Here is a 13,424-nt window from a genome sequence, read left to right as displayed (position 1 = left end):
CCTAATTCCCCAGCGCCCACGTTCTGCTGTCCAAGCGTGAGAGAGCCCAGCATGGTTCAAGCGCAGGAGAGAGACGTGCAGCAGTATCCGCTCCCGCTGCACGCCATGGAGCAGGAAGGGTGTTTTCCTGCAGGGCAGCTAGTAGCGGCTGAGGAAGGTTTCCACTCACTGTAACAGTTTATGCCCAAATACATCTGTTAGTCTCTAAGGTGCCACAAGGACTCCTCGTTGTTTTTGCTGTAACAGCCTTGTCCGTTTCACTATAGAGAGTGAAAACACAGCAGTGCTATTGGAAATCTCCCCAATTCTGAGATTTTCAGCCAAATTACTCAAAAGGTAAAGACAGGTTTCAGAGTAACAGCCGTGTTAGTCTGTATTCCCAAAAAGAATAGAGACTAACCAATTTATTTGAGCATGAGCTTTCGTGAGGAGAACACTTCAATCTCTCTGGTCATGCAATTACAGACATGAAGGTCGCTATCTTAAAACAAAAAAACTTCAAATCCAGACTCCAGCGAGAAACTGCTGAATTGGAATTCATTTGCAAATTGGATACTATTAATTTAGGCTTAAATAGAGACTGGGAGTGGCTAAGTCATTATGCAAGGTAGCCTATTTCCTCTTGTTTTTTCCTACCCCCCCCCCCCCGATGTTCTGGTTTAACTTGGATTTAAACTTGGAGAGTGGTCAGTTTGGATGAGCTATTACCAGCAGGCGAGTGAGTTTGTGTGTATATGGGGGTGGGGGGGATGTGAGAAAACCTGGATTTGTGCTGGAAATGGCCCACCTTAATTATGCACATTGTAGGGAGAATGGTCACTTTGGATGAGCTATTACCAGCAGGAGAGTGAGTTTGTGTGTGTGGTTTTTGGGAGGGGGGTGAGAGAACCTGGATTTGTGCAGGAAATGGCCCAACTTTATTATCATGCACATTGTGTAAAGAGTTGTCACTTTGGATGGGCTATCACCAGCAGGAGAGTGAATTTGTGTGGGGGGGTGGAGGGTGAGAAAACCTGGATTTGTGCTGGAAATGGCCCACCTGATAATCACTTTAGATAAGCTATTACCAGCAGGACAGTGGGGTGGGAGGAGGTATTTTTTCATATTCTCTGTGTATATAAAGTCTGCTGCAGTTTCCACGGCATGCATCCGATGAAGTGAGCTGTAGCTCACGAAAGCTCATGCTCAAATAAATTGGTTAGTCTCTAAGGTGCCACAAGTACTCCTTTTCTTTTTTCAAAAGGTAAAAAGATTCCTCTCTGAGGAATGGCTCAGCTGTACCATCACCCTATGCAAAATTCTCTCCATGAGAACAAACGCCTACTAGAAATATACTGCACACAAACTACTGCTCAGCTTAGAAAGGACATAAATATTGGGAGGTGGTGGAATCTCCTTTTTTAAAAGTTTTTAAGGTCAGGCTTGACAAAGCCCTGGCTGGGATGATTTAATTGGGGATTGGTCCTGCTTTTGAGGACCAATTTATAATATATTATATAATATATAATAAAAAAATAATATTTTATTTTATCTTTTAAAATAAAAATAGCTGCAAACTAAGCAAAATAAATTTTATTTTGGAAATGTAGAAAGAGAACACATACTGAACTGTTGAGATACAGGCCTCGTAAGAAATGCAAGCCAGAACACCAGTGCCAGAAAGAAACCATTGAATAAATACAATTCACTAGTAAAACAACGTGTTCAGTTATTTTGAACAGTATAATCCAGCTCATCCTGCTATGCAGGAGCAAAGTCTGTGGGCCAGTTTTAGCTAATAATTGCTCTGGTTTGGATCAAATCATAGTTGTCAGCACAGAGTAGGAACCCTGCCTATAGAGGTTTGGTTTTATTCTTTCACCTAACAGTTAGTTGCCACTGCCATATGAATCAGAGCAGTGTATGCCCCCTCCAACCAAGCTCACCTGCACCACACAGAGGCTTTCATCACATGAAAGGCAGCATGGTCTAGCAGGTAGGATACTGGAGTGGGAGTCAGGAGAGGTGGATTCTGTTCCCAGCTCCGTCAGTGGCGTGCTGCGTGACCTTAAGCAAGTCCCTTCACCCTCTGTGTCTCTGTTTATTTACCCATCCATCGGTCTGGTTGGTCTTTTTAGACCAGCAGTTCTCAGACTGTGGGTTGGGACAATGAAGTGGTTCGGGACCCCATTTTAATGGGGTTGCCAGGACTGGCTTAGACTTGCTGGGGCCCAGGACCAAAGCCAAAGTCTGAGTCCCACCATCGTGGGCCGATGCCAAAGCCCAAGGGTGGGGTTCAGGTTACAGGCCCCCTGCCAGGAGCTGAAGCCCTTGGGCTTTGGCCCCCCTGCCCAGGATGGTGGGGCTCGGGCTTTGGTGGGGCTCGGGCGGGCTGAGACTTTGGTCCTCACTCCTGGGGTATAAAAAGTAGGATTTAAGTGGTTTCAAGTGATAACAGACAGAACAAAGTAAGTTACCAAGCAAAATAAAACAAAATACACAAGTCTAAGCCTAATTCATTTAAGAAACTGAATACAGGTAAATCTCACCCTCAGAGATGTTCCAATAAGTTACTTTCACAGACTAGACTCCTTAGTCTGGGCCCAATCCTTTCCCCTGGTACAAGTGGTAACTAGGGGATTTCTGATGACTGGTTTCTGATGACCTTTGTTCTGTTCCACCCCCTTTTATAGCTTTGGCTGAAGGAGAGAATCTTTTGTTTCTCTGGATTCCCACCCCTCCTTCTAAATGGAAAAACACCAGGTTTAAGATGGATTCCACCACTACCAGGTGACATGATCACATCCCTCAAGCTTCCATTCTCCCAGCCTGACTCACAGGAAGGCTTACAAGTAAACACAGAATCATAGAATATCAGGGTTGGAAAGGACCTCAGGAGGTCATCTAGTCCAACCCCCTGCTCAAAGCAGGACCAATCCCCAGTTTTTGCCCCAGATGCCTAAATGGCCCCCTCAAGGATTGAACTCGCAACCCTGGGTTTAGCAGGCCAATGCTCAAACCACTGAGCTCTCCCTCCCCCAAGAGCCATTTACAATCAATTGTCCTGGTCAATGGGAGCCATCAAGATTCTAAACCACCATTAATGGCCCACACTTTGCATAATTACAATAGGACCTCAGAGTTAACTTCATATTTCTAGTTTTAGATACGAGAATGATACATACATACATACAAATAGGATGAACACACTCAGTAGATTATAAGCTTTGTAATCATACTTACAAGTGACCTTTTGCAAAGTATATTCCAGTTACGTTATATTCACACTCCAAGCATATTTTCATAAGGCATATGGAGTGCAACGTCACAACTGGTACCCAGAAGTCACTTTCTACAAGACAGGCCCAAAAAGGAAAATAACAGAACACCACTGGCCATCATGTACAGCCCACAGCTAAAACCTCTCCAGTGCATCACCAACAGTCTACAATCTATCCTGGAAAACAATCCCCCACTCTCACAGGCCTTGGGAGGCAGGCCAATCCTCACTTACAGACAGTCCCGCAACCTGAAGCAAATACTCACTAGCAACTACACACCACACCAGAGAAACACTAACCCAGGAACCAATCCCTGTAACAAACAGTAGTCTTCTGCCTCAAGCCCCTGCTTAGAGCTCAGCAGGAGCTGAGAGCTGCAGCACCCAGGACTCGAAGGCTGCTGGGTGCCCCAACCCCCAGGAACCCGACTTGCCCCAGCTGGGCTTACCTTGGGCTGCAGAGGTGGGTGGCTTTTCTGGCTGCCCAGGCAGCCCTCCTCTGGCGGGCGAGAAAGGGGACTGCCAGCTCCATTCCTGGGAACAGAAGTCACAGCTTCATATCTACTTCCTGGATCAGAGAGCCAGGGGAGGGAGGCACTGGCCCAGGCCCTGACACCAGGGGGAGCCCCCTTCAGTATTGCCAACCACCAGAGATAAAAAATCATGAGTTAGGATTCACCCCCCCAAAAAAATCACGAGATTTTAAAAACAGCATCAAACCAGGTTTTTCCAGTTGGTCTGTTTACTTTTGTTATAAAAAAGCGCTTATATGCTATTTTATATGAATGTTCAATAAATTTGTTCTTATAACTTAGCATAAGTTACTAACTTAGCATAAGTGACTAAAGTAGGCCGAGGTCAAGCTGACTTGAGAGGAATGATCTGGAGGATGGTGTGGATTGCACCCTCAACAAGTGTGCAGAGGACACTAAACTGGGAGGAGTGGTAGATACCATGGAGTATAGGGATAGGATACAGAGGGACCTAGACAAATTGGAGGATTGGGCCAAAAGAAATCAGATGAGGTTCAACAAAGACAAGTGCAGAGTCCTGCACTTAGGACGGAAGAATCCAATGCACCGCTACAGTCTAGGGACCGAATGGCTAGGCAGCAGTTCTGCAGAAAAGGACCTAGGGGTTACAGTGGATGAGAAGCTGGATATGAGTCAACAATGAGAAGGCCAATGGCATTTTAGGATGTATAAGTAGGGTCATTGCCAGCAGATCGAGGGACGTGATCATTCCCCTCTATTTGACATTGGTGAGGCCTCATCTGGAGTACTGTGTCCAGTTTTGGGCCCCACACTACAAGAAGGATGTGGAAAAATTGGAAAGAGTCCAGCGGAGGGCAACAAAAATGATTAGGGGACTGGAACACATGACTTACGAGGAGAGGCTGAGGGAACTGGGATTGTTTAGTCTACAGAAGAGAAGAATGAGGGGAGATTTGATAGCTGCTTTCAACTACCTGAAAGGTGGTTCCAAAGAGGATGGATCTAGACTATTCTCAGTGGTAGCGGATGACAGGACAAGGAGTAATGGTCTCAAGTTGCAGTGGGGGAGGTTTTGGTTGGATATTAGGAAAAACTTTTTCACTAGGAGGGTGGTGAAACACTGGAATGCGTTACCTAGGGAGGTGGTGGAATCTCCTTCCTTAGAAGTTTTTAAGGTCAGGCTTGACAAAGCCCTGGCTGGGATGATTTAATTGGGGATCGGTCCTGCTTTGAGCAGGGGGTTGGACTAGATGACCTCCTGAGGTCCCTTCCAACCCTGATATTCTATGATTCTATGAATGCTGAAGAAGCAGCTACAAAACCAGTTGAGACTGCCCGTTATCACTGAAGATAAAAAAGAATGCAAGGAGTAGGACTGACTGTCTCCCAGAGCAAATCCAGCACCCTGCAACGGACTGTCCACTCAGCAACAGAACTGTCCAATGGAAAAGAGCAGAGACCCCTACTCAAATTAGGGGTTGGACTTTGGACATGGGCAAGGGCGGTGTTACCAACTGTAAAGGGTATAATTGCTTTCAATTTCTGAGGGGCGGGGTCCCTCTCTTGGGGCACCCAGCTCGAGCTGTATTTCTGTTAACTAATAAAAGAGGCATGTATAGATTAGACTCAGAATTTAGAAGTTCATGGGATCCTAGAGTCAAACAAAGCACCTAAATTGGTGAGAGCAAGGGCTAATTGTTTTTTCCCCTAACACTTTTAACCTCCCTCTACTCTTCTGTCGGGGTGTGGTCATTTCAGAAAAAAAGATATTACCTAACCCACCTTGTCTCTTTGGTGTGTATTGAGGAAGGCTATGCTTGTGCCCAGGGGCTGTGCCCACAATAAGGGCTGCTTCTGTTTTTATTTCCAACTGGCCCCTTGGCACCTGCCAAATGCTGATTTGTATTATTACAGGTGTGACGGGGCAAGGCCAGATGGCTATAGAAAAGTAGTGGGAGATAGATATATTAGCTCCAGGCTAAACAAATCCCTGGTACTAGGATAAGTGAAATGGCAGCTGCTCCAGGTCAATTAAGACACCTGGGGCCAATTAAGAACTTTCCAGAAGGCAGGGAGACTGATAGGTTGATTGGGACACCTGAAGCCAATCAGGGGCTGGCTGAAACTAGTTAAAAGCCTCCCAGTTAGTCAGATGAGGGTGCATGTCAGGAGCTGTGGGAGGAAGTTGCGCTGTTGGAGAGGCTGAGTAGCACACACCATATCAGGCACAAGGAAGGAGGCCCTGAGATAAGGGTGAAGTGGAGCTTGAGGAAGTGAGGGCTGCTGTGGAGGAAGTAGCCCAGGGAATTGTACATGTCATGTTTCTAAAAGGTCAGCTACCATAGCTGATACTATGAGGGTCCCTGAGCTGGAGCCCGGAGTAGAGGGTGGGCCCGGGCTTCCCCCCACCTTTGCCCCCGATTAATCACTGAGACTGGGAGACAACAGAGACTGTGCAAGGGAGGATAACTTCTCCTCACCTGGCTTATGATGAAAATGGCTCAGTAGACTGTGACCCTTGTCCCTAGAGAGAAAAGGGTTATGTGGAGGATCACAGTGAGCCTCTGAGGCTAGCGAAATCTGCCAGGAAACGTGGGACCCATGGAGGCAAGAACAGAGCTTTATCACACAGGGTATAGTGGGATGTAGCTTAGCATGAATGAACAAAACTCAGGGAAAAACATAGGCTAGTTTGGCTCTTATAACTGCCAGGCATTCTTACAACGTGGCATCTACTAACAAGATATATGTGTTGGCTAACACTGCCTTGTGGCTGTTTTGTCTCCCTTTGTCTGAGACTGGATTTTCCCCCTCTTTTTAGGAGCTAGATTTAAAGGGTCAGTGACACTAACCTTTGCTTTCAGAGTAGCAGCCATGTTAGTCTGTATTCGCAAAAAGAAAAGGAGGACTTGTGGCACCTTAGAGACTAACCAATTTATTTGAGCATAAGCTTTCGTGAGCTACAGCTCACTTCAACGAAAGCTTATGCTCAAATAAATTTGTTAGTCTCTAAGGTGCCACAAGTACCCCTTTTCTTTTTACTAACCTTAGGGTTGAGCAAAAGTCACATTAACTGGGTTCCCATGGTGCCCTTAAACCAGCCTTGACGTAAAAGAAAGCAGGTCTATTCCTGCTTCTTTGCACCCCAGTACTTTTTCACTCCTTTCTATTCTATATAGGTTCTTAGACTGTGCCAAGAGCACATTAAGCAATGTGACCTCAGTCATGTGTTTTTTTTTTTCTTTCATTGGCTCTCCAGGGAGAAGAGGGCGTGCAGTGGACTGTTCATTTTGGAATTATGTTGTTAGATACTTGACCCGCTGCAGCACTGTGCTTCGGCATTTAGAGCCTCATGTCCAACCGCGATGGGCACAGTGTAAGTGCGAAGATGAGGCAGAACAAATTGCATCCCCTGATGTGTGGCTGTCTCTGCCACTGGAAGTTGGCCCATATTGTTCCCCTAGTGACAGTGCAAAGTGCTTCTGTACTAGCCCCGGCCCTGGCATTAGCACTTAACGCAGCAGTGCAGAATGCTGTCCTGGGGAGAGGGAGTCTGGATAGGAGGTGAAGAGATCGAAGAAAAGTAGGTGACTGGGAAGTGAGAAGGCAGAAAGAAGGAAAAATAGGAAAGGTTTCAGATCAGGAGACGCAGAAAAAAATAGACCTGGGTATGTGAGCAGATGCTATTAGAGGAGGTTTCAGAGTTGTAGCCGTGTTAGTCTGTATCCGCAAAAAGAATGAGGAGTCCTTGTGGCACCTTCGAGACTATGCCCAAATAAATTGGTTAAGCTTTCGTGGGCTAAAACCCACTTCATCAGATGCATGGACTGGAACATACAGTAGGACGATATACATATATACAGCGAACATGAAAAGATGGGGGTTGCCATACCAACTCTAATGAGACAAATCAATTAAGGTGGGCTATTATCAGCAGGAGGAAAAAAAAACTTTTGTAATGATAATCAGGGTGGCCCATTTCAAATAGTTGCCAAGAAGTTGTGAGTAACAGTAGGGGGAAAAATTAGCATGGGGAAATAGTTTTTAGTTTGTGGTAATGACCCATCCACTCCCAGTCTTTATTTAGGCCTAATTTGATGGTGTCCATTTGCAAATTAATTCCAGTTCTGCAGTTTCTCGTTGGAGTCTGTTTTTGAAGTTTTTTTGTTGAATTGCCACTTTTAGGTCTGTAATTGAGTGTCCAGGGAGGTTGAAGTGTTCTCTGACGGTATTTTAATGTTATAATTCTTGACGTCTGATTTGTGTCCATTTATTCTTCTGCGTAGAGACTATCCGGTTTGGCCAATGGACATTGCAGAGGGGCATTGCTGGCACATGATGGCATATATCACATTGGTAGATGTGCATGTAAATGAGCCCCTGATGGTATGGCTGATGTCATTAGGTACTATGCTGGTGTCCCTTGAATAGTTGGACACAGTTGGCAACGGGCTTTGTTGCAAGGATAGGCTCCTGGGTTAGTGTTTTTGTTGTGTGGTGTGTGGTTGCTGGTGAGTATTTACTTCAGGTTGGGGAGCTGTCTGTAAGCGAGGACCGGCCTGTCTCCCAAGTTCTGTGAGAGTGAGGGACTGTCCTTCAGGATAGGTTGTAGATCCTTGATGATGTGCTGGAGAGGTTTTAGTTGGGGGCTGAAGGTGACGGCTAGTGGCGTTCTGTTACTTTCTTTGTTGGGCCTGTCCTGTAGTAGGTGACTTCTGGGTACTCTTCTGGCTCTGTCAATCTGTTTCTTCACTTCAGCAGGTGGGTATTGTAGTTTTAAGAACGCTTGAAAGAGATCCTGTAGGTGTTTGTCTCTGTCTGAGGGGTTGGAGCAAATGTAGTTGTATCTTAGAGCTTGGCTGTAGACAATGAATCGTGTGATGTGATCTGGATGAAAGCTGGAGGCATGTAGGTAAGTATAGCGGTCAGTAGGTTTCTGGTATAGGGTGGTGTTTATGTGACCATAGTTTATTAGCACTGTAGTGTCCAGGAAGTGGATCTCTTGCGTGGACTGGTCCAGGCAGAAGGTTGATGGTGGGATGGAAATTGTTGAAATCCTGGTGGAATTCCTCAAGGTCTTATTTTCCATGAGGCTAGATGATTTGTCTCATTAGAGTTGGTATGGCAACCCCCATCTTTTCATGTTCTCTGTATATATCTATATATCTTCCTATTGTATTTTCCACTACATGCATCTGATGAAGTGGGTTTTAGCCCACAAAAGCTTATGCCCAAATAAACTTGTTAGTCTCTAAGGTGCCACAAGTACTCCTTGTTCTTTTTATTAGAGGAGGGAAGCAGAGGGAAATAAAAATCTACAGACTTACCAGAGAGAGAGAGAGAGAATCAAGGAAAAGATATGAAAGGATATATAATTGGTGAAAAAGGGAATGGATCAAAAAGCTGAGCATTGGGCTAGATGAAAACAGATCCAGAAAATAGTAGACAGGATGCCCATTCACAAAGGACCATTACATGAACAGAGAGAATAGGGTGACCAGATGTCCAGGTATTTTTGGGACTGTCCCAATATTAGGGGCTTTGTTTTATAAGCGCAACGATAACCCACCCAGCCCTGCCCCGCAAAGTGTCCCATTTTTTCACCCTTGCTATCTGGTCACCCTGCGAGAGAATGACTGTGTGAACATCTATTGAAGGAATACAGTTCCAAGGTGGAAGCATGAACAAATTTACTTTCCCTTTCTAGTTATTTTCATGTTCTGATTCTCGTGTCCTAGCATAAGGCTGAAGTGCTCAGGCTGCAAACTGAAGTTAAGGTTGCTTCTTTGATTTAATTATTTTCACAGATGTTGTGTGCATTTCACTGAAGCACTTCCACTGGCCCTGGTTTTGAGCTAACATCCTTTAAGCAAAACAGGTGTTCAGAGAACCTAGACAGTCTTTGTGAACTTGAAGCTCACATTTATAATGATGGGTTCTAAATTAGCTGTTACCACTCAAGAAAGAGCTCTTCGAGTCACTGTGGATAATTCTCTGAAAAATTCAGTTCAATGCTCACTAGCAGTCAAATGTTAAGAACTACTAGGAAAGGAATGGAAAATAAGACAGAAAATATCATAATGCCACTATATAAAACTGTAGGCTGTTATTGGTGTATGGTTATACTTTTGTTATGTATTATAATGAATGTTGCTGCAATTCATAGAATCATAGAATATCAGGGTTGGAAGGGACCTCAGGAGGTCATCTAGTCCAACCCCCTGCTCAAAGCAGGACCAATCCCCAACTAAAGCATCCCAGCCAGGGCTCTTCAAAATGGAGTCTAAGAATTAAAGATGGCGCATGTGGTAGAAAAGGTTTGAACTCCATCTTGGTAGTAGGGTGACCAGATGTCCTGATTTATAGGGACAGGCCCGATATTCGGGGCTTTTTCTGATATAGGCGCCTATTACCTCCCATCCCCTGTCCTGATTTTTCACACTTGCTATCTGGTCACCCTACTTGCTATCCTTTCTTCATGGCATTTTCCTGCTCAAACTCTGTTTCCTGCCAGAACTTGAGGGAGTGAGAGCTGGCTGGAACTGGTTGGGGGCAGTGTCTGCCAGTGTGTGCCTCAGGAATTTGCGCCACAGAGAGCATATAAGGAACTGTCAGCAATGACGCGGTGCTGTCCACCATCGAGGCAGCCACGTCCAGTTTCTCTGCAAAGCATTGGATCAAGACTTCGGCTACTACCACCTGCCAAGGACTTTGATACTTACTGGATATCCAGTGGAGACTTTGCCATCAGCCCAGATCTGTTGATCTCCTGCTTTGGCGGTAGAGAGTCAGATCCTCCGATGTTTCTGAGACAGTCCATCAGTTGCCAGTGACCTCCATCTGCAGAGAGACAGTAATTGTTTTTCGGGCACTTAATAATTTAACCAAGGGATGGTTTGAGGATCTGGGCTTTATGCCCCTTGCTGGAATCTATTCTTGGGTATTTGTAATGTGATTCCCTTAGTGAATCTTACCCCAGCTGTAACTTTCCCTTAATAAATCTTCTTTCTGTTTAAGGTTATATTCTCTATCCTTTATTTCAATGCAACACAGGCAGGAGGCAAACAGATTTCTAACTCTCCCAGTGGATAGATGCTAGTAGGAGTCAAAACTGTTATTTATATGTCACCTCCTTATTATTCTATAACACAGATTTGGGGGTAACAAAACCATAGTGTGCCCATGCCTTGAATACTGTGTCCAGTACTGAGATGGTCACCCCATCTCAGAACTGATATCTGGAACTGGAAAAGCTTCAAAGAAGGGCAACAAAGATGATCCAGGGGATGGAATAGCTTCCATATGAGGAAAAACTAAAAAGATTAGGGCTATTCAACTTAGAAAAGAAAAAGCTAAGAGAGGGATTTGCTAGAGGTCTATAAAATCATGGCAAAAGTGAATAGCGAAATGTTAGTTGCCCTTTCCCACAATATAAAAACCAGAGGTCACCTGATGATATTAATAGGCAACAGGTTTATAATAAACAAGAGGAAATGCATTTTTCACATAATGTACAATTAACCCATTGACATGGGATGTTGTGATGGCTCAAAGTATAACTGGGCTAAAGAGAACTAAAGTTCATGGAGGATAGGTCCATCAATGGCTATTAGCCAAGATGGTCATGAATGCAACTCTATGCTCAGGGAGACCCTAAACCTCTGACTGCCAGAAGCTGGGAGGGAAAGACATGAGTGGATTCATTTGACCTGTTCTGCACACTCACCCTAAGACTCTGGTCCTAGCCCTGACAGGACACTGGGCTAGATAGACCATTGGTCTGACCCAATATGGTAGTTCTCATGCTGCCACATTGTCATTGAAGGATGTGACTAGAAAATCAGAGCTCCCACAGCCAGGTAGACTCTAAGGGGAATGTATCTAAGCAGCTGGGGGTTTGGGCAGGCTGCAGCACTGGTTCCAGCATCTAGGCAGCTGGACTGTGGAGAAATAAGGGAAGGAAGAATTCTTCCCTTGACCTAGCGCTTGCTACAATGGGGGCTAGGTTGGTTTACCTACGTGGCACAGGGATGTGGATGCTTGGTATTTGTTTTGCACATTTTATCTTCAAAGCCCTGTGCAAACACCTTATCAGCTTCTATTCTTGGGAATACAAGGGATCTCAAGGGCAAATCTTTGTAATTTAAAAGTCACTGTTAGAAGTGAATAGAGACGTATGACAGGTTTCATACTCTGACAGGTTTCAGAGTAGCAGCCGTGTTAGTCTGTATTCGCAAAAAGAAAAGGAGGACTTGTGGCACCTTAGAGACTAACCAATTTATTTGAGCATAAGCTTTCGTGTGCTACAGCTCACTTCATCGGATGCATACTGTGGAAAATACAGAAGATGTTTTTATACGCACGAACTATGAAAAAATGGGTGTTTATCACTACAAAAGGTTTTCTCTCCCCCCACCCCACTCTCCTGCTGGTAATAGCTTATCTAAAGTGATCACTCTCCTTACAATGTGTATGATAATCAAGGTGGGCCATAACCAGCTCAAATCCAGGGTTTAACAAGAACATCTGAGGAAGGGGGGGGGGGGAGGTAGGGTAGGAAAAAACAAGGGGAAATAGGTTACCTTGTATAATGACTTAGCCACTCCCAGTCTCTATATGAAAAAATGGGTGTTTATCACTACAAAAGGTTTTCTCTCCCCCCACCCCACTCTCCTGCTGGTAATAGCTTATCTAAAGTGATCACTCTCCTTACAATGTGTATGATAATCAAGGTGGGCCATAACCAGCTCAAATCCAGGGTTTAACAAGAACATCTGAGGAAGGGGGGGGGGAGGTAGGGTAGGAAAAAACAAGGGGAAATAGGTTACCTTGTATAATGACTTAGCCACTCCCAGTCTCTATATGAAAAAATGGGTGTTTATCACTACAAAAGGTTTTCTCTCCCCCCACCCCACTCTCCTGCAGGAACAAATAATTCTCCATTCAGGACAACAGATCTAATAAAACACCCAAAAGTAAACAAGGGGTACATCTACACTGCATAGCTGTGTCTGGCCTGCGGGGCTATGAAATTCCACTGTAGATGTTCAGATCCAGGCTGGAGCCTGGGCTCTGAAACCCCCCAAGGTGTGGGGGGAGGGGCTCAGAGCTCAAGTCTGAAAGGCTACACTAAATTATTCAGCCTCACCCACCCCTGTGAGCAGGAGTCAGCTGACCTGGGCTCTGAGACTCAGTGCTTGGGGGGGGGGGGGGGGTTTATTGCAGTGTAGACATTATGAATCTTAGCTGTATCTTGAGGCCAAAGACGACATTGCAGGTGCAAATTATGCAAATTTAGAGAAATATCATTTTGCCTTTTTAAAAATGTATTTTATACCAGTATAACTGAGATCAAATTCTACCCCCTAAATGCTGAACCTTCCCTTCCTGGGGATTTCTAAAGCTAATAAACTAGAAGCATCATCAGACAAGTGACTTACATTTGTGCGTAGTCTAGCTCCTGTCACATCCGTAGACTATCATAGAAACCTAGAGTCGATGCTCAGCCTCTGGCTACTTCAACTGAAAGTGCTGCATCATAATAAGCAGCTTATAACCTTCTGGCTTCTTCATGCTGATGTCTGAGCCAGCTGTGGCTAATTTTTACTGTTTATAACGTAACAAACGCATGACCATTCACTGTGACACAGAGATAACGGCTTCTCCCATGA

At 44.9% G+C, this 13,424-nt stretch overlaps 1 protein-coding gene across 5 annotated transcripts in view; it reads right to left on the bottom strand.

Annotated features, from left to right (window-relative positions):
- The window catches only part of LOC140903940 (beta-1,4 N-acetylgalactosaminyltransferase 2), a 57,986-nt gene extending 44,562 nt beyond the window's left edge, over nt 1–13,424 (bottom strand). For 2 of the 5 annotated variants that reach the window (XM_073325949.2, XM_073325951.2), the window contains exons 1-2: nt 13,194–13,422; nt 10,476–10,593 (exon numbers count right to left, since the gene is read on the bottom strand). In XM_073325949.2, coding sequence (XP_073182050.1) covers nt 10,476–10,573 — 98 coding nt within the window. In that variant the 5' untranslated portion in view covers nt 10,574–10,593; nt 13,194–13,422. Of the gene's footprint in view, nt 1–3,708; nt 3,794–10,475; nt 10,594–13,193 lie in introns of those variants that run through there. The other 3 variants (XM_073325941.2, XM_073325950.2, XM_073325940.2) reach the window with 2 other exon arrangements.

The sequence above is a fragment of the Lepidochelys kempii genome, chromosome 27 (assembly GCF_965140285.1).
Source record: "Lepidochelys kempii isolate rLepKem1 chromosome 27, rLepKem1.hap1, whole genome shotgun sequence".
In the NCBI taxonomy this organism is placed as follows: Eukaryota; Metazoa; Chordata; order Testudines; family Cheloniidae; genus Lepidochelys; species Lepidochelys kempii.
Note: the sequence above shows the minus strand (reverse complement) of the source record. Positions and strands in the feature narration are given on the sequence as shown.